The 17464-nt window shown below is 28.2% G+C and overlaps 5 protein-coding genes across 5 annotated transcripts; 1 reads left to right on the plus strand and 4 right to left on the minus strand.

Moving 5' to 3' along the window:
• Positions 1-8110: 8110 nt before the first annotated feature.
• OCT59_026957 (uncharacterized protein) lies at positions 8111-9841 on the minus strand (the record flags this gene model as incomplete). Its single annotated transcript, XM_066136609.1, has 4 exons — positions 8111-8682; positions 8840-8942; positions 9034-9250; positions 9813-9841. The coding sequence occupies 4 exons, from the start codon at positions 9839-9841 to the stop codon at positions 8111-8113; spliced, it is 921 nt and encodes a 306-aa protein (XP_065993080.1).
• A 501-nt stretch (positions 9842-10342) lies between these two features.
• Positions 10343-10749, minus strand: OCT59_026958 (uncharacterized protein; the record flags this gene model as incomplete). Its single annotated transcript, XM_066136610.1, has 2 exons — positions 10343-10629; positions 10692-10749. The coding sequence occupies 2 exons, from the start codon at positions 10747-10749 to the stop codon at positions 10343-10345; spliced, it is 345 nt and encodes a 114-aa protein (XP_065993081.1).
• A 475-nt stretch (positions 10750-11224) lies between these two features.
• OCT59_026959 (uncharacterized protein) lies at positions 11225-12037 on the minus strand (the record flags this gene model as incomplete). The annotated part of the gene is made up of 1 exon (XM_066136611.1): positions 11225-12037. One exon carries the CDS (start codon positions 12035-12037, stop codon positions 11225-11227), a length of 813 nt encoding a protein of 270 aa, XP_065993082.1.
• A 1190-nt stretch (positions 12038-13227) lies between these two features.
• OCT59_026960 (uncharacterized protein) lies at positions 13228-13629 on the minus strand (the record flags this gene model as incomplete). Its single annotated transcript, XM_066136612.1, has 2 exons — positions 13228-13436; positions 13509-13629. 2 exons carry the CDS (start codon positions 13627-13629, stop codon positions 13228-13230), a joined length of 330 nt encoding a protein of 109 aa, XP_065993083.1.
• Positions 13630-15591: 1962 nt separating this feature from the next.
• OCT59_026961 (uncharacterized protein) lies at positions 15592-17110 on the plus strand (the record flags this gene model as incomplete). Its single annotated transcript, XM_066136613.1, has 4 exons — positions 15592-15760; positions 15845-16437; positions 16509-16741; positions 16819-17110. 4 exons carry the CDS (start codon positions 15592-15594, stop codon positions 17108-17110), a joined length of 1287 nt encoding a protein of 428 aa, XP_065993084.1.
• Between the last annotated feature and the right edge of the window lie 354 nt (positions 17111-17464).

A 17464-nucleotide genomic window follows, 5' to 3' on the forward strand; every position in this document is an offset into this window, starting at 1 on the left:
AGTAGCTGATAATCGATCAATTCATGCTTTTTACCCAAATGATGATGATTGGATTGCTATCAAAGTAAATAATTTCTATTAAATTTTAGAAAATTTAATATTATTAAAAAAAAAATAATGCACCAATTTTTTTTTAAAAAAAAATTAATATTACTTATTTTTAAATAGGATACGCTTTTGCTTCTTGAACCCCTAGAAAAAGCTACCAAATATTTGTCGGCATCATCTTATCCAACGATGGGTGAGACTCGCTTTATTTTTCGGGAATCCAGGCACATCTAACGAAAAATATGGAAAATGAGACCTTTACGCAACGTGAAATGGCAACTTTGATACACCGGAAAATAAGACAATATTGGATGATTATGGATAAATCTTCGATTACTTCTGCAATTCTGGACCCTCAAAATAAACTTACAATATTCTCGGATGAGTCAAGACTAAGCGCTCTCCAACATATTCAAGACACATACAATACATATAAAGAATGGTCCTTACCTACGAATACAAAACAATATGCTCCTAATAGTACACGCCAGTATTTTGCACGATTGCAACAAATAAATGAAGAAATTGACCAAACCAGCGACGAAATTTCTCCAGTAATTCCAGCAGTAGAATTCGAAGAATTGAATCGGTATCTTCAACTACCGATTGATGAGGGGACTGATCCTCTAACATGGTGGCAAGCGCATTCTAACGAATTCCCGGTATTATGTAACATTGCGCGAGATTTTCTTTGTATTCAAGCAACGAGCGTTGCATCAGAACAAGCATTTTCGGTAGCTGGAAATACAATCACTAAAACCCGGAATCGTTTATTGCCGGAAACTGCAAGAGTTTGTCTGTGTATGAAAAGTTGGATTAATAATAAGCTAGTCAAATAATAATTTTTTTTTACTTAGCCAGTTAGCCTAGCTGTTATTCGGTTTTTTTTTACTTTACTTTACAATGCCACTAACTCGAATTTCGTTATTTTTCACTGATGTCAAAAAAAAAACATTTTAATAAATAAATATATAAAGTTAGCCAAATATATAATAGTAAATAATAAGTGTCTTGATTTATTTGGCATAAGAAAAAGAGGCGATTACCGAAATTACAATAATTTTTTTATTTTCAGTTGCGTTTATTTAAACAAAGTGTGCAACTTTAAAAAACCAATTAAATTGGCAATATTTTTAAGGCTATTACTAAATTAGTAACGAATGTAGATGATTGGATCGTCATTAATTATAGATCAAATTTAACCGACTCGAGCCGACTCAAACTGACTCAAACCGACTAGAGCCGTTCCATGAAACTGAGCTCGGAGCCGGTTCCGCCGCTCAGCAGAACCGGAATGGAACTGATGGAACCGTCCCCATCCCTACATATAGTTTAAATAAGTTGATCGAGAAACTATAATTGCTAAATGTAGTTAATTTCTCTAATAATAGTATCCGGCTTATCCTTTGCCAACTATAATTATTAATTTAAATTAATAGGGATCTTGAAAGAAGTGCAAAAAATATGTAGGTAAGATTCGATTCATATTTTGCAAGTTTGTTAATAAAAAAGGAAAAAAGAAAGTTAATAGTTTAACACATGGCCAAAAAATAAAATAAAATGGAATGTAGTGAAATGAAATGAAATGAAAAGATGAAATAAAATAAATGAATTAAATAAGTCATTATTTGAGAGTCATGCACTAGAAAATAAAAGAACGATGCCAAAAACGTGGCAAGAGTTAATAATAATAATACAATATATTGGGAATAATAAATTAAACTTGGAATAAAAAACTTTTGAATTCTTTTATATTAAAAATTGTAATTATAATTGTAAATTATTTAATTAATTGTATAACTGATAAATTCTATTGCCTTTTTATCATAAAAAATTGCGATTTTACCAAAATTCAGTGTCCGAAATCTAAGGTTGCTAAATCGTCATATACTAGTATTATAAATGGGAAATGATTTTTCCAGTGGGTTAGGTATAATACTGGTATAATTGAAATTTTGCAAAAAATTTAACCAGCTAAATAATAGATTAAATAACGGAATTCTTTCATTTAGCAGGACTGCAGGAATGAAAGACTCTGTTTGTTAAGTAGAGTTTAATAGGAGTGAAGGACTTTATGAATTATGATAAATTATGCAGATATTGCCTATTATGTGTGCGGGAATGAAATCTACCAAAAATTTTATGCGTCGGTTTCGTCAGTTCATCAAAATTGCTGTGAAATTAGTTATTATTAAATGTTTTTTTAATAGAAAGATACAGTATTTCTTAACGGTAACCTGTATTTTTATGTAAAAAGATTATATGTTTAACTTTTTTATTATATCGTCTTGTCAATTATTTCATCTTTAACCATGTTTTTTCTCTTAAAAAAATTTATCAACTATATGTAAAAAGATTTTGAGCGAGTTAAAAAATCTCATTTAAGAATAAGTAATTCTTCACAGAAACTTCAAAATCGTAGTGATGGCTTAATGCGCAGTAACTGCATTATAAATACATAGTGACCACATTATGTAATCGTAAGGAAATTACATATATGCAGTTACTGCGCATTAAGCCATTGCTACGATCTTGAAGTTTCTGTAAAGTTTTTTTAAATATAAAAAGAGTGAAAAGAATAGTTATTTATTTAATACCTGAAAGAAATTTTTTGTCTTTTTATTAGTTAGTTAAATACAATAAAAAACGAATAATAAATTAATAATTAATAAGTAAAAAAAAAAATCTAACTAAAAGAACTGAAAAATAAAATATTTTAAAAAAAGTTTTTTACTTCAAATCACTGGAGGTGATCATCACCGTTGGCCAGAATTATAAATGTTTACCGGCACTATGGTTTTTAATGCTGGTCGATCATCATAATTTCAGTCACCGGTGATCATAAATCCGGTGATAGTTAGAAAATCCTTAAAGAAAATTAAAAAAAAAAAATTAAAAATCAATTTTTTTTGGTTTGAAAAGAAAAACCGGAAAATAAAACTAATTACAGTAATTAAATTCCAGGTTTATAAAAACTGAAAAAAAGGTACCAAATAATAAATAAATTTACCAATTTATAAGAAAAAAGCTATTTAATAAATTTCCTGATTTATAGGAGCAAAAAAAAAAAAAAAATTAAAAAATAACGATAAAAGTAAAGCCCTTAGCGATCTGCCAAAATTTTGATTGTGCACATGACCCGAAATTTCCGATATACTAACTACAGTCGACTCTGGTTATAACGAACCTGTTTGTACCGAAACCTCGCTATACCGAATCATAATTTCCAGAACCGATTTTTTATAAATAATTTCACTGGATATAACGAACTTTTATAATAAAACACTATATAACGCATCCGAACCAAACTTAACCAGCCCTATATATCAGCTATATAATAACTTTATACTTTCTATAACGAACGGTCATGTAACTATATAGTAGTCCAGGCCAATTTTATAGTGCTGGCCAGAATTACTAGTAATTTTTTCGAAAATTTATGTTAAAAGAAATTATAATTTTGGCCAGCATTACAAATTTGGCCTAAATTACCTATAAAGAAAACTAGTTCGGTATATTATATAACTATATACCGAACTAAACCTCCTGGAACGGAGGGTTCGTTATATCCAGAGTTGACTGTATGACTCAAAGAACATACAGTATAAATATTATATCATTCTCACGCCACACAACCCAAATCACCCATATGGAGACTATTCTAAATGTCAGACAAATTTTTTGTTATATAGATTGTTAAAAACAATCCTTATTAAAACTGCTGGTTATAAAAAAAGAATTAAAATAAAAAATGATCCAACCCGATTATTTTGAAAGATCACATGAATCGACCCATCTGGGAACAATCCGGGATCAATGAAAATAGAAATAATTGATCAAATCACTTTTAAAATAGAGAACTTATCAAAAATATTTGAGTCTTGAGATACCATTTTCATCTAAAATTTAGAAATCATTTATGTAACACGTTAAATTTATACTGTATCTGTGTACCGTTAAAACAAATGATAATAGTAAAAATTATTTTTATTTTCTTGTCGTAAAAAATTTATATTTCGCGTATTTTGCGTCTAAACAGTCCAAAAATTATTTTAATATACTTATTGATTTGAATGTTCATTTCTTGAATTTTCAAGGTTGTACCATTCTATAGATTAGATTTAAAGTATCAAAGCAATACCGATTACTAAAGAATTTTGGCTTTAAACTTTATGTTTATAATGTTTATTATTTTCAAAATTAAATTACATCGTGTGGTGCTTGAAATTTAGATAAATTTAAGATTCAATCCGCCTATAATCGACAGAAAATTACTATATAAATTCGGGGGAAATTTTATTGCAAAAAATAAACTAAATAGGCAAAATTTTGCCAATCAAAATCATCACAAATCATGTTGTGATACCAAGTCATGTGATGAAACTTAAAAATGCCAAGAAAAATATCGAGAAAAATATTTTCACATAGAAACTCACAATAAACGCTAAAATCTGACACCTACCGTGTCTTAAATATTCATTTATTCAGTAAAATTGCTTCACGCATGAAAATTACTCAAATATTATTGTCAAAGGGATGGTTTTTTGGCTAAAAACAAGCGTAACTAACGTACAAATAGAAAAGATCTAAAAATGAAAAATTCAACCTAAAATAACCTATCTGCTATATAAATCCTTCTAAAAGCCATTATTACCTATTGTTCTGGTAATTGTATGTTATTTTTTTATATTATTGTTACAACACTTTCAAAAAGCTAATAATATTTTGCAAACTAATGCTAAGAGTTTGTGTGATGCACTCAAATTGAAAAACTAGATAAGAATACATATACCAAAACTTCCACCATTTGAAATTAATTTACGGGTTACTCCTCATGAAAATAGAAAGAGATCATAGTAACATGTGAACTAAAAGCAAGAGAAAATATTAGAATTATATAAAACAAGTAGTTTCAAACATATAAAATACATGAGAACATAATTTTAAGTGTTCATATATGTTAAAATAACGTAATATACGACTTGAAATTCTCACATATATATATATACATACCTGTCAAATCTGACGCTGCCTCAAAGTAAAGTTTTGAACAAATAAATAAATTTCTCAATTTTTTTTTATTTTTTTCATCTTTGACATTTAAGGAATCATCATGTGAATTTTGGTGCCACAGCATGATGATCTGCGGTTTTTATAGCCCATAAAATTTAGCCAATTTTGGCATTTTTATAATAACCTCGCCCCGAATTTATATAGTAATTTTCTGTCGTTCGTAGGCGGATCGGCTCTTAACGACTTTTGTTTAATGTTGCTTAAAATATCAATAATTAAAAAATACAATTTGTTAATAACATAAAAAAATTTATATACTTTAGGAATCTTCAAATAATAATTTTGGTGAATTATTTTTTATCCTTACTACTACTCGAGTCTATTCCACATCATATCAGAATCTTAAACCAATATTCAAGCAACTTCATAATAAAATATTTGATGAATTTGAGTAGGGAGTGTGAATATATAACCACCAGCAGTTTTATGTATGTCACGAAGAACAAAAATGACATGACCATGAGTATGATGATGTAGTGCTAAAAAAAAAGAAATTCATTAATTCGTTAATTTAATATAATCTTCCCACTATTCGGTTAAAGAGACTCCATAGGTCTCTATCAAGTTATCCAACTTTTCTCCGAAGTCACAGTTCACCGAAACCCATTTCGCCGAAGGGATGTTTCACCGAAGTGCCATTTCGCCGATATTTTATCGAATGGCCATTTTTGTTTAAGATATGAAATTTTTTAATTTTCCTTTTTTTAGAGAAGGTAAACGAATTTTATTTTAAATCGCGTTTGTTTATTTTCTAATTAAAAGAAAATTTGTTTTATTTGACAAATTCATCTGTGTTCATCAATTTTTCGAAACAATGGAAAATAAAATAGTTAAAGAGAATTTGTTCTTTGAACAATTTTTATTTCTTTGTATCGAATTTATCAAATGGTTAATGATCAACTGTTAAAGGAAATATTATATTAATCAAAAACATTTTCAGCGAAATGTTCTTCGATGAAATGGAAGTTTTGGGGGAAAGGATTCTGCAAAACGTACCGTAACCCTTTATCAATACTATCAGATGTGGTTTTATGTCATTCTTGTCTTAAAAGGCAAGATATAAAGACAACGTTCATCCAATAGATTGGAACAAATAAAGTTGCGTTAATTGCATTCTCATTTAATGCTTGAGTTAAATAAGGAATAAATGCTGCGAACGATAATTAATTCTCAAAGAAATTCTGTCATAATTTTAAAATAAGAAAAAGATGTATAATATTGTAAAATATTCTTGGAAATTCGAAAATAAAACAGTGAGCTCTGAACTCCCTTTATAACAAATTTTTCCCAACACATGGTATTTAGCCAATCAAATATAGTACATTAAATACCCTTCAGACAATTAAATGTCTTAAATTCTTCGCAATAATCCTATAGCAAATTTGCGTGAAAACCGGAGGGTACGTCATGACTATACATAACTTCCTGTTGGTTTTCTTCCTGTTCATCTGCTAGTAAAATTTGGTTTAAGCCAAGTTTCAACTATTTCCTTCGTATTATCATTGTTTGTGAGCATATTTCTAAAGTTAAAACATTTGAATTATTAATTCCGCGAGAATCAAAAGTAGTTTTTAACATCTTTACGTGAAGAAGCACAAACTATACTCCAGGTTTTTCTATGCGAAACAATTTTCAAATTAAAAAATGAAAGAAAAATTTACGAAAATTTAGTAATTTAAATTGAATAAATTCATACGATTCCAGTACCACAAACTAAAACTCCTTTTCTTTTTTGTTTCTTTTTTTGTTATTAACTAATGGTGCAAATAGATTTTAATATTATTTTTTTTGTAATAATTAATTTTGTGTAAAATCAAGTCCTTAGGGGATAACTTTGATTAATGGATTAATGACCAAAAAAAATAAATTTTTACAAATTTTATCATTACTGCACAAGAAATATAACCGAGTTTATTTAAAGAATTATATTATTCACTGTATTCAATCCACACAACAAAAAAGGATGACAATTTGGAAGAGCTGTTGAGCGTAATGCAGGAGAATTAAAATTATTTTTATAATAACTTCTGAAAAGATCACGGGGGATAGCTTCTGTGGAAAGTCTCCAGAAATTCATTTGAGAATGTGAAAATAATTCATATAAAATATGAATTAATCATTATAGTTATATGATCTTATTAATATATTTTTTATTAATATAAGATACCATTTTCAATAAATTAAAATTTTTGGGTTATTATTATAGAGAAATAAAAAAATTTTAAATTTTACATTTTTTTATTGCAAAATCAATTACAAAATCAATAAAACTCAATAAATTTAGAATTTATAAAAATCTAAACTACCAAAAAAGTTTAGACTGTGTTAAAGTCTTATATGATTATATTTATTATAAGAAATATGAATTTTTACTATACTAGTTTCAATATTTTTTTTGTAATACATAAAATTATAACTTTCAATTTCAATTTTACATTACAGCTCTTTATGCTTAAAAACTAAAACTTATGTAATTTTTTTTTAAAAAAACCGACATCAATATCATCAGTTCTTAAAATAAAATATAAAAAAATAATTTTATTTTTAATTTTATACATTAGAAATGGATTTATATGCTTGTATTATATTAATAGTTTATATTTAATAATTGGAAAAGTTATAAAAAAAAAGATTTATTTAAATTACAAACTAAGAAATTTATAAATATTTACTACTCTAACCTCAGTGTTTAAATAAATCTTAATATTTGGATAAAATATAAAAAATGGGAATTATTTAAATTACAAACTAAGAATCTTGTAAAATATTTTACTATTCTAGCCTTAGTGTTTAAATAAATTTAAAAAGAATAAAATAAAATCAATTTCTGCTGAATGCAGTAATATCACTTATTAAAAAACTAAATAATATCTAAATAATAAATAAATAAAATTAATTTTGCATAAATAATTTGTAAAATTGATTTTGTTTATATATTATATTACATACCAAATGACTTAAATTCTTCACTTACTAGCATTTCACTCACTTATACACTAATAACTTGTGATTCAAGAATTTCATTCAATTTTTTACTAGTAAGATCAAGTAAGCGACTTGTATAATATGCTTGTGAATGAGATTCAGTAGCAAAATTGGTATGCCCAATTGGTGCATTTATAAATTCCATAACACTACATTTTAATTCTTCATTAATATCTTCAATATTCATTTTGTAAGGGATATAAGCCCATTTTTTAATAATATCCGAAACTTCTTCAGAAGATGGCCTTTTAGATGGATTTTTATCCCAACATTTTTTCATCAAGTCTACATAACATTGTGGAGTATTTTCAATAATTTCAGGACGTTCACCTTTACAAATATTTAAACAAAGTTGTAGATCATGTGCTTTATCATTAAATGTTGACACTCCAGATGTAAATTCCCACATAATCATAGAAAAACTATATATATCACTAGCTGGAGTATAAGAATTTCCTCTTAAAACTTTAGGTGCTATAAATGGTAAAACACCAAAAATGTCACCTTTTTTTGAAGATGATTTTACAGGTTCTAAATTACTAATATAAATTTTATCTGCTTTAATCTCTTCTTTCACTTTATCATTATAATTTAAAATATTGCCATCATGAAGATCACAATGAACAAGATTATTTTTATGTATCTGATTAAGTCCAGTAATAATTTCATATCATATATAATTTTTGGTTCCAATTCTTTTTGACTATTCTCATTAAATTTTCTCTTAAATTACCTTTATTTGCATATTCCATTACTACCATATATTTTGAAGTATCTGGATTTTTTGTAAATCCATATAAATCAATAATACTATATGAACTTTTTGGATATTTCCACTATAAAAAAAAATAATAATATATTAGTATAAATAACAATTTAAATGATAAAATTAAATCAAAAATAAATATAAATAATAATATATTATACTTCATTTAAAAATTCATTTAAATTATCATTTAAATTATTATGATATTTAAGAATTACTTCTTCATCTTCGTCAATAGTTAATAAAGGAGGATCTGGTACTACATACAAAGCTATTTTATCAAGATATTTAACATTTTTAAATTTATTATAAGGAAACCATTTTAAATTATTTTTTTCAATAACTTTATCAATAATTACATTTCCACTTTTTCCGAATCTATAATTAAAATTATATTAAAATTTATATTGAAATTTACATTAAAATTTAAAATTAAAAATTAACACTTACTCTAAAATTTAAATAGGAATTTAATATAATATAAATCTTGGTATTGAATAAGTATATATAATAACCTATAATTCACAACTTACCAACTAAAGGAATAGATATTTTTAAATGAAAGAATTCAGTTAACAAATAAATATTATATAAAATATATAATAAAATGAAATAACAACATTGCAGAAATTTTTATAATCGAAACCATATCGTGATTCGTGACTAAGTCAAAAATTTATTGTAGACCTTATAACCAAGATTTGGCCACAATATGGTTTCACATCATCACGATAAGCTTAAGTTGATCGTATGTATAAAGTTGATGCATATTAAGGAGATCGTCACCTGATTTAACCGGGTCATACAAATATCGTATCGAGATTAGTCACGTTATATTCAATATATATTAGAAATATATTAAAGTCGTATTTAATATATATAAAAGTTATATTTAATGCATATAAAAGTCATATTTAATGTATCGTAAATTTGCATTTACTTTATATTTAACATATCGTGAAGTTGCATTTAATTTATATATAAATTATATTTAACGTATCGTAATATTGCATTTGATTTATATAAAAGTTATATTTAACATATCGTAAAATTGTATTTAAAGATCAAATTAATTTTTATTTTCAATGTCGCAAATAAATCATAAAAACTCTATTCTAAATCCAAGTTTGTTGTTCTAAATCATGAATAAAATGAATTTTTTTATGAACGGTGATTAATAAACAAATAATAAACATCAAACGGCTTTGAAAAAATATAAGTTTCGTATATACAAATCATTGCTAGAATTGTGATCGCTGTCGATACATTCTTCGCCTCTACAATTGTGAATGAAATGCATGACGTTAATCGCATTCACTAAACAGATAGAGAAAACCCTTCGCAAATTAGCATTTGTTGTTTGTAACCTGTATACTGGACAGCCTAGTATAGTTCGATTTGTTTCCTCAAACCAATCAACGACAACAAATGCAAATCGAAGGTTGTCCTTTTGATGACAAAATATCGCTCTTATAATTGCAAAATTGCCTCCATTTTCGATATTGATTGATACAACATCCCGATACGTAAACGGCGTAGAATAGTATTATCTCTTTCATTTTCAAAGATAAAACTCGCATACTCAAAGAATAATGGCATGCTGTTAGGTATTGCAGAGTTGTCTCTGAAATCTTCGTATGCCAGTTTCAATTCTTCATTGATATTCACCAGTAGTGGCATTTCAACGTTTCTTCGAAGTACCCATTTCTTTAACAATATATTAGAAATCCGATCATCTGGCGAGCAAACTTTACATACTAAGAGTTAGCAAATTTCATATTTCAATATATATTTTTCGTATTATAATATTAAATTGTACCTTCTTCTGCATCGTTCTTAATATCAACATTATCTTTCGTAATGAACCAATTGCTCATCAATCGTCGCAAATGTTTTGGTAAATTCATAAATCCACCGTTTGATGTAGATAATCTCAGATCTATGCCACCATCTAATAAATGCCGTATCGCAAACAAGGTGGTGTAATGCTTTAGTAAATCTAAACTCACGTTTTTCAGATTCGTTCGGGGTACAATGTTTTTGAATATCCGATGTATCATCTCCTTTGTTCCAGCATTAGTGTTCAATAACGTCGCGTAATTCTTTGCATGCAATAGCAGATGGAAGTTGGTATGTAGATTCGGTAAATTTTCAAAATCTTTGAATGCCTATTTGTAAATAATTGAAAATAATTAGACTTTGCTGTGTAATATTATTATAAATAAATAAAGAATGGTTATAGTTATATATAAATTTCGAATGCATTTTTTTTTGTTTTCTTGACTTTCATCGATTTTTGCGTTTGATTTTTGCGTCCTATTTGCGATATGTATTACCTAATACTAGTTAGTGTTATAATTTAAAGAATAATACCTGCGATAAAAGCACTCGTTCATTACATAAGCATTCGCGCAATTCGGAATATTCTTCTTTTGTAAAAGAATCTTTAAAAACCATTGCCATCATTTTTGCCATTACGACCCAACATTTCAACCAAAGTTTGATGGCTAAATCGCTTCTAGTAACTCCTGTTCGACGTTGAAACAAGGCAAGTTCCGAATTTTTGAAATGTGTATTCCTCAAGAACCTATTGAGGATAAATGGAATCATCATGGTTAATTCTAGACAGTCCGACATCATGAAACTGTCGATGTGGGATATCGGATTTGGCAATTTTCGCCAAGTCTTCGGGTATTCAAAATACTTCCAGTTCCTAATGAATTCTGATTTTCCTTTTGGCGAAAGTGCTTCAATTGTGATCTTGAAAAGTCTTGGCGCTTTTCCAGCTGTAAGGTGGTAGACATCCTGGGGAGACTGTAAGTGTCTTTCCCTTTTCAATTGATCAAGTAAAGGCGGATATAATTGTAGGCCAAATTCGGACGCAATTGCTTTGCGTTCTGTAATCGTTGACGCCTCAGATATCTCTTTGAATTGTTTATCTGACAGATGATGATAACGAGAGATTAAGTGTAAATCAAGATCGTTGGATGTTAAAGATTCTTTTGTTACATTGCATGTCTGGTATCCTCTATTAGCGCTGTGTCGCTTTACTCCAGCCATATCATTGCCTTGCGGCAAATCGGCAGTAGTATCACCAAGGCTTGCAATTATGACGCATTTGTTCCCTTGAATATTCAAAATCTTTCCTCTCTCCAATACTTTCATTTCTGTAATGAAGGGTTTGATAAATTTGTCGAAAGAACCACCGAAAGGAACAAATCCTAGAACAAAATGGTTCTTAAGACGATTTCTTTCAGTAAAAAGCATGTTACCTATTTGAACGTAAACGCCACCTAAAGAATGATAGATGTTTCTGAATGTCCCAAAGTCATCGTAATACAGATCAATGAATAATTTGTAGATTGGAAGATGTGTTTCTGGTTCATCTAATGGCGCGAATTCCGAAGGATGTTGATATGAATACTTGACATCTCTTAGCTTCCAGCGTCCATTGTACTTGTAGAGAATTTCCTGAATTTTAATTGAATGTCTATTATTACTATTATCATAATGAATAGTAATCGGTGCGTGGCTAACAATCGCGTGCAATTCGACATTCATGACCGCATCTTCCATTTCTCAATCAAGAAACCAGACTTCATTATCCTGCGATCTTTCTTTGCGATTGTTGCTTTGGAGGTTCCCTGGTAACTCTTCGAATCTTATAATACGTTAGATCTTAATTATCAGTCTGTCATCTTTTTGCACAATCGCAATATACGGCCGAATCTTTTCGCATCGCTTGATTCTCTGTATACTACAAAATCCCCAGAGTAATACACATGTTGAGCAATTGTGATAGACGTTTTACCAAACCTTGCCGATTCTTTCCAAATATCACCGTGCCAGAGTTCTTTGTTTTTTGTGACTTCTTGGCCGGGTCCGAAGTACATGTTGCTAAATAATAAAGGATTATTCAAAATGTTACAAATGATATCCGTAATGGATAAATAATACGCCTCTCCGATGTTTTTAGACGTTGATAGCATTTTCATGTTAGTAATATTGATTTTTCGAGATCTTATTGGGAGTAGAGGTAGTCTCTATCTATCTTTCCTGAATCGTCGGCTATTTGGCACAACGTCTTCTTTTCTGAACTGTGGATTATAGATTATATCAACTAGTTCATCATATGCTTGGGTAGCTGGTGAAGAATTACCGTAAGTTATTGTTATATTTTCATTAATAAGCCTTAAAAGAATATAACTTACATATGTGATGTTTCTGCATCCAACAAAAAAACAGCGATTCAGTGACATTCTTGAAATATGGGGCGAACTCACCAGAGGAATATGAAAGTTGTTCGCTACTAAGAGGTTGATCAACGATTACTTCTTCATCCGGTTGATCAATGATTACTTCTTCATCTGAATCCCTCCTCTTTCATTTTCATCTTCGTCGTTTTCATTAAATTCCATCATTATTCTTTCATATTCACTTTCGAGCTCATCTTCGCTTATTTCTTCATTTTCTATATCGATAGTTGTTGTCATTTCTTCATCTTCGTCATCATAATTTTCCATTTCGGTACTACCATCATTTCTAGTAGTAGCCATAACATCTTCTAGAAATTATAAATATCACTGAAAAATATACATTCAAATATAAATTATAATAACAAAGTAACATTATTTACCATCTGTTATGAAAGTTCTTTCGTTCGTTACTGAAGGTACTTGTGAAATTATATTAAATGTGTTATACCATTGTCTAACATAGCTACGTTGATTATTAGAAGCATATCGATTTCGAAACATTTTTAAAAACGTGACACGACACGCAAGATTTTATTGAAAAAAGTATACAAGAAAAACAATTCAAGAAAAAGGATTCGAATAAAGGTCAAAGAGAAAGTTTGTTAAAATATCACTTAAAAATAAAATCAATCACTTAAAGATAATCAATTAAAAATATCACTTAAATTTATTTTATAGCTAGAACATTTTCGATATATTAATTTATACTCATTTTTCCTAGTATTTAAGAAATTTAAAAAATATTTAAAAAATACTCAAAAAATTAAAGTATATTACAATTATGAATTTAATAATATACATTTTATAAAATTCGTTCTATAATCTATATAATTGCTTATCTATCGCTTGGAGGCCAGAGTAAACTATCGTGTATATTTCTATTTATGGAATTAGACTCATTATTATAAAAGTCTAATTTGTATTCGCATTTTTATAAAAGTCTAATTTACTATTGTTTCATTATCTATAAGTCTAAATAATTAAACTATTTGTTATTGTTCTAATTTATCGATTTGATTGTAATGCCAGAATTTATCTAATGAATTTATTAAATGTGGGCGCAGTATTATAATTAGTTTAGATATTCAGAAATTTTTATTTGATTATGAAATGACGTCCTGGCATATAACATTAAACTGTACCATATAATCTGATTTATTAGATTATAGTTCTTGTAATATTTATTTTATTTTATTTGTTTATTATTATCGGAACTACGGAATGATGTACATTATGACAATGACATCGGAATTAAAGAATTTAAAAGAAAGGATAATTTCTGTAGAGGAACGGATTTGAGATAATGAAAAAGGAAATTAATTGTAACAAGATGAAAGTGACTCGGCCCAAAATAACTAAATTGAGTAAAAAGGGCATCGTTTGGATCGAGTAACTTAAAAGTTATAAAAGGAGTTAATAAAATTGGGCGTAGTATTTCAGAAGCATATGGGGAAAATTTTGATAATAATAGTAAGAATTATTTTATTAAGGATTTATTTGTTCCGATATTATTTTATTAATGGATTAATAAGAATGAAATGCGAAGTATTATTTTATTAAGGGAAACTATCGAAGTTGATTTTAGGATTAATAATTGGAAGATTTTATTAATGAAAAAGGAAGATTTGAAATTTTGAATATAGAAGTATATTTTTATTATTAGAATTATGATGTTTTAATTGTTTTATATTTATTTTGTATATTATTTTGTCTAACTAAGCGTGAACTCGGGATATATTAATAATTTAATATTGTATATTTTATTATTAAGAATTTTGTGTGGCGTGAATAAAATCTATGATGATCTATGCCTGAGCTGGGTCTGGATCACGTTGCGACTAATTATTTAAAAGAAGATCAGAGAAAAAAAAATTAATTAAATTTCAACGATATGTTAAATATATAAATATTACACCATATTATCGAAAACCAAAATAAATATTATCAATAGGTGTTATATTATTATTTACTGCCAATTATAGCTTATAGGAGTAGTCTGATTATTAATAGTCTATAAAAGTCTAGTCTATAAAAGTCTAATTATTAAAATTTCTACTTCGCCATAGCAAAACAATCAAACAATCACAATAAAGTTTAATTGTTTTATTATTTAGAGAAACAATTTCTTTTTTTTTTATAAACCCTTTCTCTTTCTCTGTTATTATTTTTCTCTAGTCTTCTTATCATTATCATGCCTTCCAGAAGAAGTACTACCCGAAGTTAAAAGAAAAAACAAATTATTCCTGTTGACGAAGATGATGTTGTCAGAACTTCAAGTAATTCTCGTATCCTATAATAAACTGAAATTGTATCAGATTTTTAACTTTCTCTTTAGTTCTGAAAGAAAATCAAGGACCGGAAGCGATTCAAACCTAAAAACCCCCTGCTAAAAGATGAGGTCGAAAGAAAAAGGATCCTGTTATTGAAGATAATGAACATATACACGATAATGGTCAACAAACCATGGACTCAGCTTCAAAGGCCAATAAACATCAAACTGCCACACCAGTTCCGAAGACCACTGTTAAACGTAGGCGTAAGGAGGCCATCACTAATGATGATACAATTCAAGAACCAACTTTGATTAATAAACTTCTAGAATTAAGCGATGATGATGATGATCTTTCAGAAGGTTGCTTTCACTTTATAATCATCATATTTTGACGTAATATCACTCAGATTATATATTCTTACCTTCCTCGCTTTATTTCTTTAGATGAAAGTCAGTTCAATGAAAGTGCCATAAATATCGGACGTGAACCTCTTGCACCGATTACAAATATCAACGATAAAATTCATAACGGCATACCGGATGAAAAGACTGAATCTTACGTGAACATTAATAAGATTCGTAGTGATGGTTCAAATGAGACATCTGAATCTTATTTTCGTTTAAGTTTGAATACTACACCTTGTTCTAATCGCCCTAATAACACATATTCCTCTTCTCGTACACGTAATATCGATAATGATGACGTTTTTCGTTCGAATACACCTCGTTCGAATACACCTCGTTTGAATACATCTCGTTCGAATACTTCTTTTTTTGCTAATGGTAACAAGATTCGTTCGACTCTTCGGAAATCACATAATCCAGAATCCGCACCTCCAGCACCATTTCGCGATATGGTGAACGTTCACCAAATCTGTTCGTGGTTATGTGTAAACTCGGACATCTTATTACTTGCTTATAATATGTATCTATCTATGCAAACGCCAGCTGCCAACACATTCAACATTATTTCACCCAACTTTAATTCATCAACGTTGGCATCTGGTGTACCACAAATGCCAAAGCAAGAAGACAGGGTAAATATAACTGATATAATTTGTCATTAATTTACTATGTTAATATCTGCTAAATTATTTGCATAATTCAGGTGAAAGCAAATCGAGATTTTCTCAAAGAATTGAAATGTTTGTTTCTTAGGGTTCGAAACCCTAAGAAGAGCGTTTTCGAGGATTTGGTACAGCAAATATTTAATTGCGATCTAAATTCGTCCGAAGGAATCGATTGGCTGCGTGCGGCGAATAGAAATTTTAGTGATTTCCGAAATAAATTCCTGGATAGTGTTGAGGAAGCGATTGAGATATTCAAAGAAAAAAGAGCTCAGTAAGCAGATCATTTCGTTTTAATTTTTTGTTTTATTTGTTTTGCGGTATATTGATTATTTTTACGTTGATTTATAGAGAAAATAAAGATACTACAGCTCGCTCTTTAGATGAATATGAGATAATTTCGTTTGTCAATGAAAATTTAACATTAGACATCTTGCAAAGATGGTTAAGTGCGACGAACATGGCTAAATTGAGAGATCAAAACTCCTTACGGGTTTTACAAAGATTCGTCCGAGGATCATTATTAATTGTAAACTATGATTCAAGAGACACTGATGCAATGAAATCTTTGGATAAAATAACAAAAAAAATAGCGGTGCCATCTCGAAATGGTAAAAATATTGCCAGCAACTTGGAGTTGTGAATTTATTAGTAATAATAACTGAAGAAAATTTGCGCGAATTTTCCTTTGGGTTTCTTTTTTTTAAATTATGATTACAATGATAATATAATAATATTTGTAATATAAAACCCTTTTATTATTATAATTGGCAATTTATTATAATAGTTATTTTTTATAAGGTATATTTTACTATAATTAAACTAATAAAACTTTAAAATTTTACGATAATCTTAAAATCGCCTATTTATCATTAATTTGTTGTTAATGCATTGAAAAAAAATCGAAGAAATATCTTAAACTAGATTTTTTGGCTATTTTTTCGATTTCTTCACTACTTTTTAAAGATTAATACTGAATCTTGTTACGATTTCGAAA

Source organism: Rhizophagus irregularis, chromosome 7 (assembly GCF_026210795.1).
Source record: "Rhizophagus irregularis chromosome 7, complete sequence".
NCBI lineage: Eukaryota > Fungi > Glomeromycota > Glomeromycetes > Glomerales > Glomeraceae > Rhizophagus > Rhizophagus irregularis.